The 24664-nt window shown below is 32.0% G+C and overlaps 1 protein-coding gene across 10 annotated transcripts in view; it reads left to right on the plus strand.

Annotated features, from left to right (window-relative positions):
- The first annotated feature begins 1265 nt into the window (after positions 1-1265).
- Positions 1266-24664, plus strand: part of ppfia2 (PTPRF interacting protein alpha 2) — a 214503-nt gene continuing 191104 nt past the window's right edge. For 8 of the 10 annotated variants that reach the window (XM_051107593.1, XM_051107597.1, XM_051107589.1 and 5 more), the window contains exons 1-2: positions 1266-1522; positions 18176-18433. In XM_051107593.1, coding sequence (XP_050963550.1) covers positions 18185-18433 — 249 coding nt within the window. In that variant the 5' untranslated portion in view covers positions 1266-1522; positions 18176-18184. Of the gene's footprint in view, positions 1523-18175; positions 18434-24664 lie in introns of those variants that run through there. The other 2 variants (XM_051107596.1, XM_051107595.1) reach the window with 1 other exon arrangement.

Consider the following 24664-nt stretch of genomic DNA (forward strand, 5'->3'; position numbering starts at 1 on the left):
ATTCTGAAATATTTTTGCTATGTAAAATAACTTTGAATATATTTTAAAACGTAATTTATTCCTGAGATCAAAGCTGAATTTTCAGCATCATTACCCCAGTCTTCAGTGTCACATGATCCTTCAGAAATCCTTCTAATATGCTGATTTGCTGTTCAAGAAACATTTTTTATTATTATTAGTGATTATTAGGGGTTATAAGGATGCTTTAAATTGTTTAAAAGTGATGATAAAGACATTAATAATGTTACAAAGGATTTCTATTTCAGAGAAATGTTGTTCTTCTAAACTTTCTATTCATCAAAGAAACCTGAAAAAAACATTCTCAGCTGTTTTCAACATAATAATAATAATAATAAATGTTTTTGAGCAGCAGATCAGAATATTAAAATGACTTCTGAAGGATCATGTGACTGGAGTAATGATGCTAAAAATCCAGCCTTGAAATCAAAGGAATAAATTACATTTTAAAATATATTCATATAGAAAACAGCTATTTTAAATAGTAAAAATGTTTTAAAATTTGACGGTTTTTGCTGTACTTTGGATCAAATAAATACAGGCTTAGTGAGCAAAAGAGAACTAAAAATGGTAGTGTACTTTTTTGCAATAAAGGTTTTATTAACAATAAGAGATCTATATGATGTACAGTGTACAATATACAGAATGAAATATAGACTACAATAATTAAGTCAATAATGTATGTGAGTCCACAATGGCAAGAGCGAAAGAGGGACTTTCTTTTTTTCTTTATTTTGGTAAATTTTCGAATCTATCTATCGTTCTATCGTTCGATCGTTCCATCTATCTATCGTTCTATTTATAGTTTTATCGTTCTATCCATCGTTTTATCTGTCTATTTTTTTATTTTATCTGTATAATATTGAATATAATTTTGTCCCCTGTCGTTGAGAATCTAGAGGTTTTGTGTTAGTGAAGCGAAACTATTTCAACATTTGCCGGTTGTCGTTTTTGTCCGAAAATATTTAGCGAACATTCACTTTCGCAGTGTTTACATAAGCGTTTTATGTGGAATAGTCATTTTTATGGAGTTCTGTTCTAGTAGAGTCGGGTAATCTGATTAAGACGGCGTTTCCTAAATGTCTAAATCGTTCTTAAATATAAAGAGTTTAAAAATAAATTGGACAAAACATTTCCATGTGTAAACACGGAAACCTATGAAGATCCTACTATTTGCTGAGGAAATTGCACAGCTGCAACTTTAAGACAGAAGCGAACTCCCCCTCTTTTCTCGAACAATGGTTTCTACCAACCACCGCTGCTCCTGCCGCTGAATCCTTAACGTGCCATTTTATTACTAATGGGCATATCTGGAAATCAAAATGTCATCGATATACAGGACAGTATCGCGTTTCTGAGGATGCCAGCGGTGGATATTCATGCGGGTTTCGCCGGACCAGTGCTGATTTTGGCCAGTGAAGCTTCCTTGTAGTGAATCGGATGATTGGAGCAGCTGTGCGCTCTCGCTTAGATTGCAGCTGTCATTGATATTGCACAGTGAACAGTGAGTATAAGACAACCCATGCACAATACAATGCAACAGTCATTGTGTCGGACTTGTAGAAATGCAGTATTCTTTGTGAAGCATTCTCAAGGTGATTCAGAAATGCCTCTTTAGTGAAAGGAAACTTCCAACAGATGTGAAAGCTATTGCTGTAGTAACAGAGATCAATGAATGTGTGAGTGAATGAATGAATGCTTGAAGGAATTAATGAATGAATGCATGTGCATTCTTGGGAATTGCTGATAATCTTTCATATCTCATACAGGGAAAAGGTGCATAGATCAATGGAAGACACTGACAGAGAAAGGAAAGAGAGAGGAGGGAGGGAGAGAGAGAGAGGCAAAGACAGGCATGATGTAATGCGCTTGAGACAATGGTTGAGGATTCTCTCCAATTAGAGTCACAGCAGCAGAATAGGCTGTTTTGACAGAGATGTGGTCACTATAACATGACGGCTTGATAGGTGTAGTGGGAATGTCATGGGAATTGTCCCTGCATATCTCACTCGCCTGTTGTCCGGCCGTAATGGACCTTATTCACATGTGCCGGAGGACTGTGTGAACGTGAATGTGATGAGACTTTAATTGCGATTAACACAATTTCAATTCTAATGTGATTTTTTTTTTTTCTTAACTGTCGTCAGGCAATATTGTGCTAAAGTCACACAGTCACATCATTGTCATTTTTAAAGTTTAAAATATTTTCCAGTCAACGTCAAGTTCAAGGCCAAAAAATCATATATGTATAATGATTCTAAACCTCAAATTGAGTATTTCTGCTACTTTGGCAAACACTAATTATTTAACGTGGCAGCCATGATTGGGTCATGTTGACGGAGAATTGTGGTGGCCACACTGGTGTTCTTGGCTCTATTGGTTTGTACTGTAGACAGACAGGCCAGGAATAGGACGGCCTCTGTGTCCCACTGACCCTGTTGGTTGTGCTGGTGTGTAAAGGCTACCTCAGCCGTTTCCACTGTATTTTATCAAATGCACAGCTGGTTTGTGTGACCTTGGTAGGGGGTGTGTGGTGGAAAGGATCTTTTTCACACCACTGAATGTGTGCGGGTTGATTCTAGTTTGTGGCAGTGAAGAATTACGGTGATGTCCAGTTCATTCATCCATTCATTCACTGTTGAAAACTGGGATGTAAAATTATGTTTAAATCTTGAAATATAATATAAATTGAAGACCACAAAACCAGTCATAAGGGTCATTTTTCTAACTGAAAAAGCTGAATAAATAAGCTTTCCATTGATGTATGGTTTGTTAGGATAGGACAATATTTGGTTTAGATACAACTACAAATGTGGAAAGGGTGCAAAAAATCTAAATCGCCTTAAAAATTGTCCAAATGAAGTTCTTCTTCATATAACTAATCAAAAATTAAGTTTTGATATATTTACAGTTGGAAATTTGCAAAATGTCTTAATGGAACATGATTTTTACTTAATATTCTAATGATTTTTGGCGTAAATAAAAAAAATTATTAATGTTGACCCATACAGTGTATTGTTGGCTATTGCTATGAATATACCCGTGCTACTTATGACTGGTTTTGTGGGCCAGGGTCATATATTTGATATAATATAGAAATTATTATTATTATTATTATTATTATTATTATTAATTTTGTTGTTGTTGTTGTTATAAATATATATTGTCATGAATTAGACATTCCTAAGATCACACAGTGGAATCCAGTCCAGAGCCCACTGTTGAAAAAAAATCCTGAAATAAACAAAATGCAATATTACATTTAATATATAAATATAATAATAAATTACAAGTATTTATTATTATTATTATTATTATTATAAATATATAATATAATGTCATAAGAAATTAATAAAATCACACTGTGGAGTCCAGTCTGAGCCCACTGTTGAAAATCTGGGATAAAATAATCATGTTTAAATCTCGAAATAAACAAATATAATATTAAATTTAATATGTAAATCTAATAATAAAATAGAAATATTTATTATTATTATTATTATTATGTAATAAGAAATTAGTAAAATGACACAGTGGATTCCAGTCTGAGCCCTTTTTTGAAAATCTGGGATTTAAAATCATATGTAAATCTCAAAATAAACAAAATCTAATATTATATAGCATAAAAAATATAATGTTAAAATAGAAATATTGTAATACATTTCTTCTTCTTCCTACATATATATATAATATAATGTCATAAATTAGATATTTTAAGATCACAGAGAGGTGTCCAGTCTGAGCCATTTTTGAAAATCTGGGATATAAAATCATATTTAAATCTTAAAATAAACAACGTGTGTGTGTGTGTGTGTGTGTGTATATATATATATATATATATACATATATATGTGTGTATATATATATATATATATATATATATATATATATATAGTAAAATGGAATTATTATTATATAATGCCATAAATGAGACATTCAGAGAGGTGTCCAGCCTGAGCCGCCTGTAAAGAGCTGGTATTTAAATTATTACAAAAAGTAAATAAATAAAAATAAATAAATGAATGAATGAATAAATAAATAAAATAGATAAATATTTTAAATTATAATCATTATAAATATATATATAATCATAATGGCATTAATGGTCAATTAAATGGTCATTATTTTTTTTTAAAGAACACTCAGCAGGGTCTGGTTTAAGACCACTTAAAAATCTGGGTTTTAAAATGTAATTTAAATAAATAAATTAGAACTTTTAAGTGTTTAAGATCACTGTGAGACCACTGTTGAAAATCTGGGATTAAAAATATATTTTAAATCTCCAAATAAACTAAAATGTTTAAATATAAAATGAAGACAAGATTATTCATGTATATTTGACATCTTATTATGTAGTTACTACAAATGTAATTAATTATAATAAATAAAAAACTATGTTTAAGATCACATACGTCACTAATCAAATGAAAAGAAATGTGAGACACTGACCATATAGAGTTTATACACATTGAAATTGTCATTAAAAGCTACAAGGACAATCCAAATAATTTATAATCCAAATAAAAATTTTTTATTTAAAAAAAAAAAAATAAATAAAAGCAGTATAGAAGCTTTTTCACTAGTGGTCTCAGACATTAGGACCCTGCTGTATATCAAATGCAGCACCATAATTTTCATGGTTGGTGCAGTTCCATTATTTCTGGCCTGTCTTGTATCACTACGAAAATCCACAGATTTCACTGAACTCCCTCACCTCAGCCCTCCCTTTCCTCTCAATCTGTACCTCTCCCTCTCTCTCCCTCCTCCCCCCACAGCCATCCATTCATTCAGACAGCGTGTGTGGAATATGATCGCTCTTGTTGTCATCAGTGGGGCTTTTACTCTGGGCATCGCCTTGTGCTCCACTCAATACTCCGATTGAAATGTGGGTTTAAAATACAGCGTACAGCACTCTCGTACCAGTTCTGCCATTGAGCGGTCTTGGGTCCGTGCCCATCTGCGTTATATTTCAGCGCAGGATGTTATGCCAGATATCCTCGAAATATTCTGTGCCCTTGACCTTTTGTTAAAACATGAGCTGCAATGTGTTAAAAGTCAATAATCCACATTCCTTTGTTCATTTATTCAGTCCAGCCCACATGCTTGGACCATCACTGTTTAAAAACCCCTTCCTTTCAACTTGGTACAGTCCGTTATTGGATTATTTGACTTTGTTTGCTCATTAAACAATCAAGGGATTGATCAATAAAAGATATTCCGCAAAAAACTGCAGAATGGATTTAAACACCTGTTTTGCTACCAAAAATGTGGCATAATTCCACTCAAACAAGGCAATAGAACAGAATTATTACTGTCCGTGTTGGATCAGTCCAAAGTAAACCATCATAATGTAGTTATTGCCCAAATGGGATGTAGGATTCCATTGTTCTTTATGTTCATTGAATACCGTTATGTGTCTGGTAGGCAGAAGTTTTACTCTGGATCATTCCGCAGTTCAAGTTTTGGAGTCTTGCCAGCCGAGCTGCTGATGTCTGATGTTAGTGGCAGTTTGGCGTTATGAAATATAGATGGGAGTCTTCTTCACTTAAGACGCTGTAATGGTTTTTCTCTTCCCCTCTTCAAATCCTGCTGCGTCATTCTTTCTTTCTTCCTTCCGCTCTCCTTTTTCTTTCTTTCTGGAGCTTCATATAGATCACAAAGTTAAGATGCAGTTGCTTTTAGTTTGTTTAGTGGTTCAGTTGAGTTTTATTCATAACTTTTCATTTGGAGCATGCTAAAAAATTTCAGCAACTGGGATTTTCTGCAACGTTGACAAAAATTGAGACTACAGAGAATATACAATGTTAGCAAAATGTTACAATTTCTGCTTTGCAATTTGCAATTTAGTATCAAAATATTTTAAAAGAAAATCACTGAGACTAGTAGAGTGAGACAGAGAGTAAGGAGAGTTTTGTCAGTACATTTGTTTCATATTATTAAGCACTGATTTTGTCTTTCGCTTGTTCACTGCAAGGCCATAAATGCCTGCTCTCCGTCTCATTTGTAAATATTAGTCACACAAACCAATTATAAAACTTTCAGTTTAATTTATTTTTTTTTTTTTCATTTGTTTGGTGGTTTATTTCAGTTCAGTTTTATTCAGAATTTTTATTACCTTTTTTTGGACCACTTAAGAACACACCCACAAAATAAATAAATAAATAAATAAATATAAAATAAAATAAATTGCTACATTTCAAAATAATAATAATAATTACTATATCGTTATTTTGATTATATAGTTATTATTTAGTTATTTTTGCTTTACGTAAGGTCTATATCATATCAACATTTTTGATACCTTAAAATGTCATAATTCTTATCACCAGTGTCAATATCACAAAAAAACTGAACAAAAGTGAACAGTCATCGATTAAATAAGAATAAGAAACTAATTACAAACAATAGGGCAAAAAAAAAAAAATAAAAAATACAGTAGAACAAATAAATAAGAAATGCTACATATATTGTATCAATTATTCAAATGTATAAAAACACTGCATATTATTCACTGTGGAAATTAAATATATATTTCTTCTTATTAAAGTTACAAAAGTGATTTAGTCAAGAGCAATGCATCCTTTTCACAAGACTGTGATGATGCGTTTCAGTGGTCATCAGCATCATAAATCCTTGAGCTTTTTTATATTTTGATTTTTTTTTAACAAAAAATACATTTATAACACTATACTTTATATTGTATCAGCCCTTCAACAAGTTACAAAAAACTAATTAACGCTAATGCGAGGGTGTTTCTAATGCAGCATCTCTGACTGCCGATATCAGTCTCTCTTATTTTTTTTTCCTTTTTTTGAAAGTCACGAAAACACTATAGTGGTGTTTTTCTTTTGCTGTTTGAGCAAATGGGTATGCAAAAAATATATTTATCACATTTATCTCCCATTGACTGCTCTTGGATTTTACCCAACAATGATGACTTTCGCTGCTGAGAAATCTATAAATGTGAGAAAGGTCAATGAGAGATTTTCTCTCTTTTGTTTGATTAACATGAATGACAGACAACAGGAATATCAGACTGCTGTCACTTTAAGAGCTGCCCGGATCCAATATACTGTTACACATGTTTTTTTTTTTTTTCACAGCTGTTTGCTTTTATTTAAGACCCAAATTACTGTGTTCACGATGGTACTTGCAAAAATGGGCATTTTGACACATACAAGTGTGTGTATTTAATGTTCAAGGCTTATAAAGTGGCAAAATGAACTCCCGTGCTCCATGAGCACCGTCTTCACGTCAGAATCGTTCTCTTAGGCAGCGCATATAACAAAATGAGTTCTCTTACGCTGATGATTGCATTTCAACTGCTTAAAATCATGTTTTTAAACCACAGTGCTTAAAAACATGTGAAAATAATACTTTTTCGTGACATCGTGGCACAAGCCTGTAACCGTGAGAGAGACGATAGTCCAAAATCTCTACCTGTTGACAAATTTCTACAAGTTAATCATGTTTACCGGTATATCGCCCATCCCTAGTATAGGGCTAAGCAAGCAAGATAATTGGATAAACTGCTTTGTTAGGAGGGTAGCTCTTAGAGAGCAAGAAGTGTTTCTTTTCGTTTCACTTGTAGTTTTCGTTGTCAAATAATCAAACATAAAATTCAAAGAATGAAAAAAAAAAAAAATCTGTTGTGCTATTATTATAGATATGTCTATTTATAGTTGATAAATCATGGGCATGTCATATGTGATTCCCAACCCCATTCCCACAATAGGTGCCTTTATATACGTTTCTGCAACACCATAATTACGTACCTTACTGCACGTTTTGTGGCAGTTTCAAAGTGAAATGTCCAGAGGGTGGCCCTAAAACGCGTTCAATATTTGACCGCGGCACGTTTTTATTACGTTTGTACAGGCACGTATTGCTGCGTTTTTATTACGCTGTTTAAGATGCGTATTGCACCTGTTCAGAATTCAAATATCCAGGGAGTGTCGCTAAAGGTAAATGCTTTATCGTGTTGGAAATATCCCCTACACCAAACTCAACCCTAAACCTAACCGATAGTGTTAACAAATGCAAAAAATGCATTTGTTGATGTAGCCATTCTATTTTAACTTCTTTATGCAGATTTGAGCTGTTTTCTTGAACCATAGTTTCACAGGGTTTCTATCGGAGCTCTTCATTACTCAAGTGCAATGCAAGCAAGCCTACTGAATTAGAAAACTCATGCGTATAAAGCTGTATATGTGACAACAACGTTAAAAGTATCGGTTTTCAAATCATGCAGGATGTAAAATTATATAATATATATACTTTTATAATTGTGCAAATAATTACACTCTAAAAAATGCTGGGTTATAAACAACCCAACTTGGGTTATTTGGCAACCCAGCGCTGGCTAAATATTGTTCAGAACACATGCTGGGTTATTTTGACCCAGCTAATTGTGTTAAATGTTTTTACCAAACATGCTGGGTTATTTTAAGTCAACTATTGTTTAAAAAGTATTATATACTGCTGGTTTAAAATGGACTGTAGCTTGTAAAAACACACACAGAATTACTAGAGACATCAGCAATAATCAAAAGATAAATATGTATTATTAAGCAAGAACACATGGACAAAATAAAAGACAAATTGAATTTATTTGGGTAAATACAGCATAGTTTACAATATTACATACATTTAAAGCCATTTAACAAGCATTTTAGAGATGTAAAAAATGTAGTATTTAGAAGTAGAATTTTAATTTAAGTGTATGCAACCATTCTTTGTAATTGCTTTTTATTGAAATAGTGCTAATTGTCATCCTGATGTGTCGCCGAAATCTGAGCCAGGCTGCGAACTTCGGATCGCGGCCTCGCGTTTCACTTGTAGCTGAATGATGCTGTGACTGACTCTAAAAGCTGCCCCAAAACAAACAGTACTGACATTAGAGAACATATTTTAAAACATAGTACAATAACAAATAAAATCCATTTATTTTATGCAAGGCAAAAGGCGTTTCTATCCTGCAAAACAACCGCTGCTAATGCAGCTAACTGACATTATGTCGTTATGTTGCGTTGTGTAAAATAATACAATTTACAGCACAGTAAAGACTTTATAAATTAAATAAAATGTAAACAAACCTTTATTTCAGTGTTGAAGTGCAAACTGTCGGCTCTGAGTACCGCTGTCTCCTGTAGAGGACTCAAAAAGCCTGCACTCTGACTGATTGTAACTCAACAGCTGGGTTGTTTAGTCAGAGACAGGCTCAATCCAGCGGTTGGGTAGAAAAAAATAACCCAGCGTTAAAAATGACCCAGCAGCTTAGTTACAGAAAAACTACTCGGGACCTGGGTAAAAAAAATATTAAAAATAATCCAATACAATGACCCAGCAAGTTGAACCCAGCGTTTGGGTTAAAAAATAATCCAACACCTGGGAAAAATATGAAAAATAACCCAATAAAATGACCCAGCGAGCTGAACCCAGAATTGAGAAAAGTGTAGGCTTTGTTAATCAAAACTCTGTACTTTGTGTGAAAAGGAATAAAAGTTGTCAGAGTTTTACTGCCTCTACTGTTCATTTCAACTGGAAACTGCAGTGAATCATACATATAGGTGCGTTTATCAGTTTTGCAGAAATGTATATAGAGGCACGTATTTACAATGAGCCTATGTTGGTGATTCTTTGCAGACACAACGAGTCTTCTCAAGTAAACCCTAAAAGTTGTCTCATTTTGTCATTGTGGAGCTGTTGTGCTCACTAATGGTGTGTGTAATAGTGACGTCAGATGTGGTGTGTGAACTGGCACGTCTGGATTGCTGTGAGTCTGTGTTTTGCGCTGCAGCAGGTGTCTGTGTTTGACGTCACTCTCTGAGTGTGACTGAATGTGTCAGTGTTGTGTGAAAATAAACGTACGTTCTTTCTTTTTTTGTGCGGGTATGTGTGTGAGTGTTTGTGCAGTGATTGAGAGGGAGTCCCAGACGCTGTCCCACATGAATAATTTATTGATTGGCATATGGCATTGAGACGTCGCTTCTATTCCAGTTCCTTTGTCTCTCTCTTCTGTTATATCCGGATGTTTCTACAGCAGTCTCAAAATATCTGAAACAAGCAACCCCTGTTGGCTTTTCTCCCCCTTTGTTTATGGTGATTGTAGTGCAATTTCATGTTAATTTGACAAATATTTAGTTTACACTCATTTTCGTTGAAAATTGTTTTCCTGACTAGAAAGCTATAAGGGCCAAAGGGGTAAGGAGTGGTGGTTATTTGTTTTGTATTGATCAACCATCAATATCCCAATAAGTACCTCCACATCAGACTGTGACAGAGATGAGAAGGTGCTTCCAGATGCATAAGGGCTCATTTACAGATCATTTCAGGTTCCTTTTAATTTGTATTTGACTGAAAGTGGTGATTTCCCAGTGGCTGAGTTGCTAAGTCTGTAATTAGTTCATCCATTTCAACCAGTTTAACCACTCATGGATTTTCTGAACAGTTGCAAACATGGTAGGCGGACATTATGTAGTTGATAGGATAATCAGCCAATCACAGTGAGTCATCTCACATGATATATATTGTGTGCCTATATCTAACCATTTCTCTGTCACCTTTTTATTATAATAAAACAAAATAAAATAAAATATAATATAATTTAACTACTAAAATTAATATAATTCAATATAAAATGTTCAAATATAAGATGGAAAAACTTACATTATTATTATTATTTTATATATTTATTTATTATTTTTTAAATGAATTTTAATGAGTTTTCCTTGCGTCCTTTTTGCAGAATCTGTTGATGTCTAAACTGGACACACATCCTTTGTTATATTATATTATATTATATTATATTATATTATATTATATTATATTATATTATGTTACTACAAACTTTATTATTATATTATTAAACTGCTAAAAATAATTTATGTTAATTAAATGAAAAATATTAAAATATAAGATGGAATACTTAGAAAAAAACTTATTATATTATATTATATTATATTATATTATATTATATTATATTATATTATATTATATTATATTATATTATATTATATTTTTATGCTTTATTGTATTTTATTTTATTTTTTAAACTGGACACACACCTTGTGTTATATTATATTATATTATATTGTATTATATTATATTATATTATATTATATTATATTATGCTTTATTTTATTTTATTTTTTAAACTGGACATACATCTTGTGTTCTATTATATTATATTATATTATATTATGCTTTATTTCATTTTATTTTTTAAACTGGACACACACCTTGTGTTCTTTTATATTATATTATATTATATTATATTATATTATATTATATTATATTATATTATATTATATTATATTATATTATAAAACTGCTAATGTTAATTAGATTTATGTTAATTAAATATGAAATATTAAAATCAAAGATTTTTGATTACTTACAAAACTTACAAAAACACTATATTATATAATATTATTATAAAACAATTTAAAAATTGTATATTACATTATATTATATTATATTACATTATATTATATTATAAAACAATTTAAAAACGTTATATTTTATAATTATTATATTATATTATATTTAAAAAATGCTAAAATCATTTGTTAATTAAATATGAAATTAAAATCGAAGATGTAAAACTTACAAAAAAACTTTATATTATATTATATTATATTATTATTATAAAACTATTAAAAATCATTTATGTTAATTAAATTTAAAATATTAAAATAAGATGGAAAACTTACAAAAAAATGTTATATTATATTGCATTATATTATATCTATAATATTTATTTTGCTTTATTTTATTTTTAAAAAAATATTGATTTTTTTTTTTTTCCTTGCGCCTTATTTGCAGAATCAGTAAGTGTCTAAACTGGACACACATCTTGTATTCTTTACTCAAAAGGCCTGTTGTTCCACTGAATAATTAGGTTAATTAAATTGTAATTAGGCAGCTTGTTAGAACAATGGTATTTGTGTCAGTTTTGAATTGTTCTCATTGCTTCAGTGTTTTTCATAAAAGAACATCTCAATTTATTTTTGAAGTATCAGTCAACTTAGGTGAGGACTTAAATATATTGCTATAATCATCTGTTATCTAAGTGACATTTGTCAAGTGTTTTGATACCCAGCGGAAGTATGAGAAATTTAGACGCGGCCTAACTCGTGACAGACCTTTACACATTCATTTGTCTTCTGAATTGTCTCTTTATTTACAACAGCAGGGAAAAAAACCCTTGACTTTTCCAGGCTGCTTCAGGGCTCTCCATTGTATGCTTGGTTGGAGACAGGAGAGCTGGCCGCAGCCCAGAGCGTTTGTGGTCTAAAGTTAGCAGTTAGTGACTAGCTGGGAGATGGTGGGACTCTGGCTAACAGCCTGTTCGCATGGTGTCTGCAGGGCCCTTTGCCAATGACGGCCGGCTTAGGATGGACTTACAGTCTGTAAACATGAAAAAAGTCAGATTGTAAACCATATGTCTTCTCTAATCTAAATAATAGAACGTAATTGACTTTCTGTATGTTTATGTATGCATACTATAGGGAATGATTGTTTTGAAACCGTTATTAGTTTTGCAGTTCCATTTGGTGAGGCAAATTTAAAATTGATCAGCTATCAGTATCCCAATAACTACTTCAAGAACAGTCGCTACGTTAGACTGCAAATGAGACCGAAATGAGAGATGCTTTCAGATTACCGAGGGCTCATTTACAGATTATTTCAAGTAATTTCAGGTGCATTTCGATTTGAATGTGACTGAAAGAGGTGATTTCTGAGTGGGTGATTTGTAAACTCTCTATTAGTTCATCCATTTCCACCAGTTTAACCTCTCATGGAATTTTGAGCAGTTGTGAACTGTAACTGACAGGATAATTAGCCAATCACAGAGACGTGGAGGCTCACGTGACTATTTTTCACACTTCCTTTATAATTGTTGTTGTATTATATTATATTATATATGACCTGCCCAACTCAATCCCAACAACTGGGTCCTTAGCCTTCAAGAAACGCATTTCTTCCATCTACACTTCACTCTTTAACATTAGCACTCTCTATTCTATTTCTATTCTAACTACTTGTTTTCTTTTTATTTTAAAAAATGACCCTCTAACACTGACATTCTCTATTCTTTTTCTATTCTTTCAACTTGTTTTCTTTTCATTTATTGAAAAACTAGCCCTCTAACACTAGTGTTTTCTATGTTTTCGACTGTTTTTTTAATTTATTTATTTAAAAAAATTACCCTCTAACACTAGTGTTCTCTGTTTTTTTTTTTTTTTTTTTTTTCTTTCAACTTGGTTTCTTTTTATTTATTAAAAAACTAGCCTTCTAACACTAGTGTTCTCTTTTTTCGATTGGTTATTTATTTATTTATTTTAAAAAATTACCCTCTAACACTATAGTGTTCTCTGTTTTTTATTCTTTCAACTTGTTTTCTTTTTATTTATTAAAAAAAAAGTGATCCTCCAACACTAGCGTTCTCTATTCTTTTTCTAATCTTTCAACTTTTTTATTTCTATTTATTAGCACTCTCTATTCTATTTCTATTCTAACTACTTGTTTTCTTTTTATTTTAAAAAATGACCCTCTAACACTGACATTCTCTATTCTTTTTCTATTCTTTCAACTTGTTTTCTTTTCATTTATTGAAAAACTAGCCCTCTAACACTAGTGTTTATGTTTTCGACTGTTTTTTTAATTTATTTATTTAAAAAAATTACCCTCTAACACTAGTGTTCTGTTTTTTTTTTTTTTTTTTTTTATTCTTTCAACTTGGTTTCTTTTTATTTATTAAAAAACTAGCCTTCTAACACTAGTGTTCTCTTTTTTCGATTGGTTATTTATTTATTTATTTAAAAAACTTACCCTCTAACACTAGTGTTCTCTGTTTTTTATTCTTTCAACTTGTTTTCTTTTTATTAAAAAAAAATAGCCCTCTAACACTAGTGTTCTCTATTTTTTTTATTTCTTTTTTTTATTTCTTTTTTTATTCTTAAAATTGTTTTCTTTTTATTTATTTAAAAAAAGTGACCCTCTAACACTAACATTCTCTATTCTTTTTCCTATCCTTTTAACTTGTTTTCTTTTTATTTATTTTATTTTTTTAAATGACCCTCTAACACTAACATTCTCTATTATTTTTTCTAATATTTCAACTTTTCTATTTCTATTTCTATTTATTTATTTTTTATTTTTTTTCCATTCTTTAAAATTGTTTTCTTTTTATTTATTTACTTAAAAAATGACCCTCTATCCCTAGCATTCTCTGTTCTTTTTTCCATTCTTTCGACTTTTCTATTATTCTATTCTATTCTATGAAAACTTTTAAAAAGTAATTAGTTAATTGAAATAAAGCTGAAATAAAAAAAAAAGTCTGGAAACAACAGCAAGGAGACTAAATTAATGTTTTAATAATTTATTGATAAACTAGTGCTTTCTTTGTTTTCAGCTTAAGAGATGAAGTCTGCGACACCAACTCATAATTTCTGCAGTAGTAATGCGCCTGTATGCATGTTTCAATCTGAGGATATTTATTTGGGTAATTTCATGCAAAAATCATCCTTACCATGAAAAAATAAGTTTTTACCAAAGGTTTTTACTATAGTGATAGCACAGATGTAAACACTTGGTGGTTCAAATATTCATGTGAGGTCTCTCTTAAAGTTTTTAAAGCATTTTTTTTTATTTTTAGTGCACTATTTTTCATAGTCTGGTAAGTGCTATTTTCAGGCTTGTCACATCCATAACAGTACATATTCCTCGTAAATAGACACATCAAAATTAAAGTTAACTAACAATTATATGTTCTGTGAAGAGCCATCACTTTTTTATTTGCTGGGTAATATTGTGTCTGGTTTGTGCATTTTAGTTCGCAGAAATCCTACAAAGTATGTAGTCTCTCAAAAACTGTCTTTTTTTGTCGCATCCATAACGCATGATTATTTCCCTTTTTTAACATAGAAAACTTGTGCATAAACTGATAGTTATCTGATGTTTAGAGTCTATCAACAAGGGTTTATTAAAATATAAACAGATGGTTTGGTATATTGGTAACACACACATTCTCTAAGCGTTTATATGTCACATCCATAATACTAGATTTGCCCAATTTCTGTTTGAATTGGTTCATTTAAATGTACTCCATAGATCCTCTCCATAGATATATTTTTCATGTCTGTTACGCAAGTGTACACAGAGTTTCGAAGTTTCGCTCTCAAATTCAAAGAAACCAAGACGGCATAAAGCGCATCATTATTGCTTTCATTATTTTACAAAAGCACAATGTTTCGTTGTTATTCTAAGTGCACACAAATAAACATAGTCTTTACAGATTCAAAAGATGTATTACTTTTACCTGTATGACCAAAAATGACGGAGTATTTTAAGTTCAAGTGACAGAACTGGCGCCTCCGTCTGTCATGCAGGGAGCATGCTACTATTCAGCTTCAGACACTTGAACAGCGCACAATAAATAACACATTATATACTTAGTTATATACTTGGAATATGTGGTTATGTTGTTGCCATCGTCAGTAAGGGTGTAATATATAAGCCACCTGAAATAAATGGCACAGGTGGTGGTTGTGGTCATGGTGCTGCAGGAGACGCTACAATACACAGCTATAGAGCACCCTGTTACATAAGCAACAGAGGAAATGATGCGTTCTGGCCCAGTAAATGGCACAAGCATGAAATCTAGAGAGTGCAGGAAGCTCACCCTCCCGTGACATACACATATACTCTACATTTCTGTATATTTAAAATGAACAGGACCTGAGATGCCCGGTCAGTAAATTGAGCTGGCATATGTTGGTGTACACATACAAAATTTACTTGCCAAGACTTTGTCTTTCTCTGTTCATCTGTTCTTTCTCCACTCGCTCTGTTGTAAACACGCATAAACACATCTCGTCCTTGCCAGGAGATTCCTCCAGCCGCTCCGCCTGTGTTGTATCATCACAGCCCAGGCGTGGTGCTCTGTGGCCCCGTGTTTTTAATGCTCATCTCCCCTACAGCTACCAGCCGCAACAATTCTGACAGCTTTGAGTCTAACAGGAACAGACACACATCACCACTATGTACATACAGTCTACATGCTGTCTTCCCGCAGATGCTCCGAGCAGTTAAATTCTTTCGCACAAATGGGTTGAAAGAGAAAAGCAGTACATTTTTGTACATAAAGTATTGAGAATATCATACTGTTCAAAAGTATGGCGTTACTGATTATGAAAGAAGTCTCTTGTGCATCCTAAGGCTGCATTTGTGTGTTCAAAAATACCGTTAAACAGTAATATTGTGAAATATTTTTTACACTTTAAGATAATTAAAAAGTTCTATTACAACATATTTTAAAATGTAATGAATTTTCAGCAGTCATTACTCCAGTCTTCAGAGTCAAATGATCCATCAGAAATGGTATATTATTATATATTATCAATGCTTGTATTGTTGTGGAAAGTGTGACACACTTTTTTAAAATTCTTTGATGAATTAAAATAGAAATATATTTTGCCTTTTATTATTTATTATTTTTTTTTAAAGTATAAATATCTTTACAGTCACTTTTGGTCATTTAAATGCATCCTTGCTGAATATTCATATTGATTTCTTTCCAAACTCTGTGTGTGTGTGTGTATGTGTGTGTGCGTGTGCATGTACATAAACCTCAATTAATTATTGTTATTTACATAATTTTTGGGAGGTGTGTTTGGTAACAGTTTTTTGTACATTTTCTACATATTTTGTATTTAAAGCTAAAAAATGTGCTAATCTAAATGCAAATTATTATTATTATTATTAGTAGTAGTAGTAGTAGTAGTAGTAGTAGTGTTGTTTTAATTTATCAGATTTTTATTCATTATTATTTAAATTCATTATTATTAAAAACTGGTCTCAAAATGGCCATTTAATAATAATAATAATAATAATAATAATAATAATAATAATAATAAACATGACAATATGATAACAAACAAATTAATATTAATAATAATAATTTTAATTTTAATAATAAATATATAGCAATATAATAATAAAAATATCTTAGATTTGATTAGATTATTGTTTTATTATATTTTCATTACTTATTATTTACATTCATTATTATTAAAAATGGTCTCAAAATGGTCATTGAAGAATAATTAATAATAATACTAATAATAAATATATAACAATATAATAATATTAAAAACAAATTATATTATATTATTTTTTTATAATATTGTATATTATATTATTGTTTTATTATATTTTTATTACTTACTATTTAAATTCATTATTATTAAAAATGGTCTCAAAGAATAATTCTTTGAGAATAATTTTAAAGAATAAAAATGTAATAATAGTAATAATTATTATTAATATTATTTATTTATTTATTTATTTATTATTATTAGCAGTTTATTAGCATTATTATTATATTGTTGTATAATAATTTTTATAATTTTAGACAATATTATTAATTCTTTACTAAAATAATATTACTACTAGTAGTACAAGTAATGTGTAATGATATTATTTAAAAAATGTTATCATCATTATTAAACATTGTTATATTATATTATATTATATCATTGTTTTATTATATATTTATTACTTACTATTTAAATTCATTATGATTAAAAATGGTCTCAAATAATAATTCTTTGAGAATAACTTTAAAGAATAAAAACTGAATAATAATAATAATAATTATTATTATTATTATTAGCAGTTTATTATTATTATTATTATTATTATATTGTTGTGTAATAATTTTTATAATTTTAGACAATATTATTAATTCTTTACTCAAATAATATTACTACTAATAGTACTAGTAATGTGTAATGATATTATTAAAAAAAATATATTATGATCATTGTCATTATTAAACACATTATTATATTATATTATATTATATTATAGCTTTAAAATAATAATAAAAATCAAGTTGTTTTAGCCAATCACTGTGTGGTACAAGTAACAAAAGGTGCACAAATTATGTTTGTAGTGTCTTACCTACATATACCAATGTAAAAAATAAATAAATAAAAATAAATAAACTTGAAGATGTTGTGACATGTTTATAGCGTAAGGTAAAGTCCAAGTCAATTTTATTTATATAGGCCTTTTCCACAATACACACTGTTTCAAAGCAGTTTTACAGATATTTCCATGAGTATTCTAAGCATTCATCCTCTTTCAGCAGGTAAAGATGATGTGCGAAGTGATGCCCACGATCAGCGAGGACACGGCGATGAGCCAGCGCGGGTCCCAGAGCAGCGCCTCCGACCCTGACTCTCATTTTGAGCAGTTGATGGTGAACATGCTTGACGAGAGAGACCGTCTGTTGGACACCCTAAGAGAGACTCAAGAAAGCCTGGCCCTCGCCCAGCAGCACCTGCAGGACGTCATCTATGACCGGGACTCGCTGCAGCGTCAGCTCAGCTCCGCACTGCCACAGGTACCACAACTACACCCAAACGGTGCTGTCGATGAAGAAACTCACGTAACCATACTTTTAACTGGTCCACATATCAGCTTGATCCAACTAAGAAGACACGATTAAACTCTTGAAAGACAAAAACTAAACTCTTGAAAGTCTTAAGCTTAGACATCATGTTCTGATAGGGATATCTGAGCAGCAGCTGTGTCATGGAAAGAAATGATAAATGTTAATTTCACACTCGTTAGATACATTTAGCTCATTCCTTTGCTGAGCGTTTCAGTAAATTTTGTCCACAGCTGAGAGACTGTGAAAATATGGGCATGTCACAGCTGGCCGTGTGTGATTGCAGCAGCTGAAACTGGTGATACTAAAATCTGCGTCCAAGTCTCTCCTCCCGAACAAAGAGGACTAAAAATCACCAAGCGCGGTTTTCAGCTGCGCTACTATTGCCCTGAGACATGGGAAAAAGCGATGGCTTACGTAATCACGACTAAACCCAGATTAGCTCGACGCTCAAAGGAAAAGTGTGTCAGTAATTCTAGTCACAAGTCCTTACCGTTCTCCTTCCAGAAGTCTCCGTGGTCCTGGCGGAGAATAAAAGAAGGTTTTGTTGTGTGGTAGTTCTCACTTTCCCTCAGCGATGCTCTTGTTCCTGGTGGAGATGCGGTTTTAGCGCTGCTTACTGTACTGAGGGCGACTGGTTGTGTGTTAAACAGAATAAAAAAGGGGTATTGTTTATTTGAGTGTCATGAATGCTACCTTTGAAAAGTTTGGGGTTGAAGTTTGCAATGTCACTTAGGTTCACCAAGGCTGCATTTGATTGATCAAAAATACAGTAAAATTAGTCATTGTGAAACATGTTTTAAAACTTTCAAATATTTTGCTGTTTGAATACGTTTTCTGAAATTAATTTATTCCTATGATGGAAAGCTGAATTTTCAGCAGCCGTTACTGCAATCTTAAGTGTTACATGATCCATTTGGTGGTGAATAAAAGTGTTAATTGCTTTCTCAAACACTTATGTATTTTTATTAGTGCTGTCAATCAATTAAAAAAAAAAAAACGAATTATTTGCACATTTATTCTGAAATTAAACGTGATTAATTGTGATTAATCACACTTGACAATAAAAAATGTGCTTTTATATTGCAACAATTTTACATTCAATCTTCAAATTAGTGTTTTTATTATTTGTGAAATATTTTAGTGCTGTCAATCCAATAACTAATTAATCACACATTTTTTCTGAAAATTAAATTTAAAGTTAAAATGTTTAAATATACTTTTATATTGCAACAATTTCACATTCAGTTGATTAAACATTTTTTTCCTGAAATTAATCGCAATTAATCGTGATTAATCTCACCTAGCAGTTTTTACATATACTTTAATATTGCAATAATTTCACAGTCAGGCTTCAAATTAATGTAGAAACAGCATAACGACAGTATATTTTTATTATTTGTTAAATATATTTAGCGCTGTCAATCGATCCAAAAATAACGAATTATTTAACTTTTTTTATGAAACTAAATGCGATTAATCTCACCTAACAGTAAAGTTTTTAAATATACTTTCGTATTGCAATAATTTCACATTTAGTCTTCAGAATAATGTAGAAACGACATAAAGACAGTATATTTTTATTATTTGTTAAATATGTTTTAGTGCTGTCAGTTGATTAAAAAAAAATTAACAAATTAATCACATATTTTTTTCTGAAATTAATCGCGATTAATCACGATTAATCCCACCTAACATTAAAGTTTTTAAATATACCTTTAAATTTCACACTTAATCTTCAAAATAATGTAGAAACGACATAAAGACAGTATATTTTATTACCTGTTCAATATTTTTTAGTGCTTTCAATCAATTAAAAAATTAATCATATTTTTTTAGATTAATCACAATTAATTGTGATTAATCCCACCTAACATTAAAGTTTTTAAATATATTGCAGTCATGTCACAAACAACTTTAAGACAGTATATTTTTTATTATTTGTCAAATATTTGTTTATGACTGAAGGTGAGTATCACTGATAACAATGTTACAGATGTTTCTAGGAAATTATTATTTTTTTCCTAATATTTAATCATTGACTACATCCATTTATCATTACAGTATAATTGAAAGCTGTCAATTTCAAAATTTAATAGACTTTAAAAGCCATTATTTACTATGTAGTAGAAAATACACAGAAATTGAAAAATGTTCTCAAACAATAAACACTAAATTAAATACAGATGAGTCCTTAAAGCTACAAAAGTTATTAAAAAATGTCATTTCTGTTCCAAACCTGTATGACTTTATTATTTCCTTTGTAGAGATGAAGATAATTTGAAGAACGTTCACACTGCTCTTTTTATACAATAATGGCATTCAGTGACCAGGAGCTGTTAAGCTCTAAAAAGCACTATAAAACCTTGTTAAAAGGGACATCGGATGCCCATTTTCCACAAGCTGGTATGATTCTTAGGGTCTTCGTGAAATGTCTGCAACATATTTTGGTTAAAATTCCTCAATGGTTGTATAAAACAACCCCTTTTTACCTTGTCAAAAACAGCTCAGATCACAGCGATCTGTTTCGGTGCATGTCTCTTTAAATGATAATGAGCTACTGCTCACCCCGCCCCCTCTTCTGTTTTTTGTTTATTTGGTGGCACATTACCATCAAAAACAAAACACTTGACATTGAAAAGACATTGTTGTCGCTACAGCTGCTCAAGCATGGAGAAAATCTGTCTGAGGGTGGAAATATGTTACAGGTACAGTCCATCTGAGGCTGTGGGCGGGGCCTGAGCCAGGATGACATAATACTGCTCAGAAAATCAAAACTGCTTGATAATAGACTGTTTGGGTTTTTAAGTGAATGGATTTTTATGATTGTTGGGTGGTTGTGTCCACACACTGCCAAGACACATTTACATGCAAACACCATGTAAAAGTAAAATATGCATCCGATGTCCCTTTTACAGAGATTCGTACAAATTTTCTGAAGCATTATGGTAATTTTACGTGAGGAACAGTTGAAGTCAAGATGGTTTGGAACAATGTGACGTAAGTAAGTAAATAAATGATGTTACAAGAACATAAAATACTAATCATGTGACTGATTACTTGTTTTACTGTCCAGTGTAATTATTTTACAAGATGAATAGCGGTCTAGACCGACCTGGTCGATAACAAAGTATTGATTGTCTCTGTGTCACGACGGCACTCATGCACACTGTTTACTGATCACGTTTTAAATGAGATGTTACTTCTCTCAATCCAGACTTACACGCATGCAAACGACTCCATTAATTAGCGTGGCAGCGTTTTATTATCCCTTGCCACATCAACTCCATGCTAATGCTTTACGAGGCTCTTTGGCGGAATAATTCTGAAGATGCGTACCAGCAGGAAAGCCATGTTATTATGAGCTGTTGTAATTGAGAAACCATGAACAGTGTCAGCTAATGTTTTTTAAACGGCATCGAAATAGATTTTATTCACAGTGATTGTTCGGTGGTGTTTGTAATGGCCACTTTACACAGTTTACACTAATTGCATGATGGAAGCAGGCTTTTGCTTATTTGATAAGCTAAATATCAGTTTATTTATAGGCTTTTTTATTTAATCTGGTTTTAAGTAGTGGCTTTCTTAAACCTCCTTTGAGCTTGTTGTGTTGTCATTGAGCTCCTGGAGCGTGGCGATGAATGTGAGGGGGGAAAAGATAATTCGGTTGAAAAATCACTCGAGAGGTGGCAATGCATTGCGATTGGCTAATCACTTTTTCAATTAGATAATGCCAACAGCTTGCAAATAAACCTGAATGTATCAAATTGGAAAAATTATACTGACTAATTGCGAAGTGAACAATTCGAGATCAGGCTAGTTTTCGGACTTTACTTTTAAATTAAAATGAACAAAATGACAGTTTGGGAATGTGTAACGTAAAAAAAGCTTCCTCTACATGCCATTGTTTTGTTGATGGTAATGTAAACCGGTTGTCTGAATCTGATCCCCATTGAGCAGACATGTGGAACGTTTCTGAAACAACACTTTGACCTCCTTTAGCGCTCGACAACGTCTGAGGTTTGGGCTCGCGGTTTAGACTGTGCGTTAAATCTGGGCTCTGATGAGCAGGGAGATGAAATAGGCTGAATTATCGCTGCAGGGTGAACTCGGCTGTGGAAGAAGAGGAGGAGAGACAGGAAAGCGGGGAGGAAGTAGATAGAAGGTGGAGTGATGCGGAGAGGAAGTGGCCTGGTTTTAGCCACATGATGGTAGCTATTGGCTGTCTGATATAAAGCTGATACCTCTTTCTCTAGCACAACTAAAAATTTAAATTCAGTCATTAATTACTCACCCTCATGTTGTTCCAAACCAGACCTTCGTTCATCTTCAGATCACAAATTAAGATATTTTTATTGAAATTCGAGAGCATTCTGACCCTGTTCAAGGACATTGTTAAAATAGTCCATTGTGACATCTTTGTGCACAAAAAGTATTATCATAGTCTATGGTTTTACGGTAAATTTATGAAGCTGTTTTAATGATGTTCTTCCTTATTTTCTGAGCTTTGAATGTCTCAGTTGCTTGGATTTCATCAAAAATATCTTAATTTGTGTTCTGAAGATGAACGAAGGTCTTACATGTTTGGAACGACTTGAGGGTGAGTAATTAATTACAGAATTTTCATTTTTGGAAGGACTATCTCTTTAACTTTCAAAACTAAGATCTGAATGGCAGCCCCATTCTCCCAAGATGCCCTGGGGACCAGTGATTATATCATGCACAGTAATATCTTAAGTCCTTCGTCACAGCAACAGCGCTCACAACAAACCCTTAAAAGGACACAACTTTTATTGCAGAGTCAATTTTTACCGTTTAATTTAACCCAAAAGTCACCTTAATCATTGCAGCTTTAACAACAACACTAAAGTTCAGGTCATTTATAGGCTGCATTATACTAAAACACAATCATCACTATTGATTGGCCTTTTTAAGTAACTGCCCAATATACTAGCTGTGCTTTAGTGTGTAAAAGCTGGAGAGTATTTACACATTTGGCTATTAAAGTTGAATTATGGCTTATAGCATAAGAAATCAAAATTACGTTTATTTACCATTTTTCCCAGTTTTATTCACTTGCACTAAAGTGTTTTTATGTTTAAAAATGCAAAACCCTTTTTTTTCAGATTTTTGCCACAATTATAAAGAAATAATCATACCTAATACTAACAGTACAAAAAGCATTAATTATTGAAGCTGAGAAATGTGAAAATTGTTGAAAGATATTAATTATTGGTAAGATGCCATACCTAAACACTAGATGAACCACTACCAACCTGATCTTATGACGAAAACGTACCTCTGGGAACTTTTTCACAAGATGTGAAATACGTACCGCCATGCATGTTTCATGACATATTCGATGTGAAATGTCCACTGAGTGGCATTAAAAGAGTGTTTTTCCTGGAACAGATTAATGTACATATGGTACGTTTTATGTGACGTAGGTTTTGCACTGCAGTTCCTGACTTGAAATATACGTTGAGTGGCACTATAACTCTAATGCTTGTGATGTTTTAAAATAACGTACCATCTGCACTACACCTAAACCTACCTGATAGTATGAACAAAAGCGAATGTGATGTAAAAACGCAGTTGCAAGCATGCCATTTTCAACTACCAGCTCTTTCACTGTGAGTCATGTTTTTCAGTTTTCGTATCCAAGGATTCCGCACCCTAAGTCTACTGCAAAAAAGTTCCCACAGGTACATTTTTGTCATGAGATCAGGTAGACCATGACATAGTAGTCTTAAAGTCACAGTCCATTTAATTCTAAGGGTCAGACAGACAGGATGGAGTCAGACAAAAACTAAAATGATATCCCTGTAAGGGTGTTTTTGCTGCTGGGATTGAACAGCTGTCTAGTTTCACCTGTTTTCATGTCCTGTGTTGCTCTTTCGGTTTGTTTCATAGATTGCTGTCCTCTGTCTGTGCGGTTCAGTTCTGCTTACTCATCAGACCAAAGTGGTGTGCACACGTCAATGCCACCTTTGAGTCTGGGTCAGCAAGTTTAAAAGAAAGAGAGAGAACAAAAGCACCGTGGGTCCAAACTCAGAACACCCTTTGGTTCCCTTCATTGTCCAATAAAACAAAACAACAAGCAAACAAACAAAAATTTAATTGTTCAATTATTTGACTTTACTAGATTACCCTCCAGCTACTCATAATGCTGCACCATCCCTC

Source organism: Labeo rohita, chromosome 4 (assembly GCF_022985175.1).
Source record: "Labeo rohita strain BAU-BD-2019 chromosome 4, IGBB_LRoh.1.0, whole genome shotgun sequence".
In the NCBI taxonomy this organism is placed as follows: domain Eukaryota; kingdom Metazoa; phylum Chordata; class Actinopteri; order Cypriniformes; family Cyprinidae; genus Labeo; species Labeo rohita.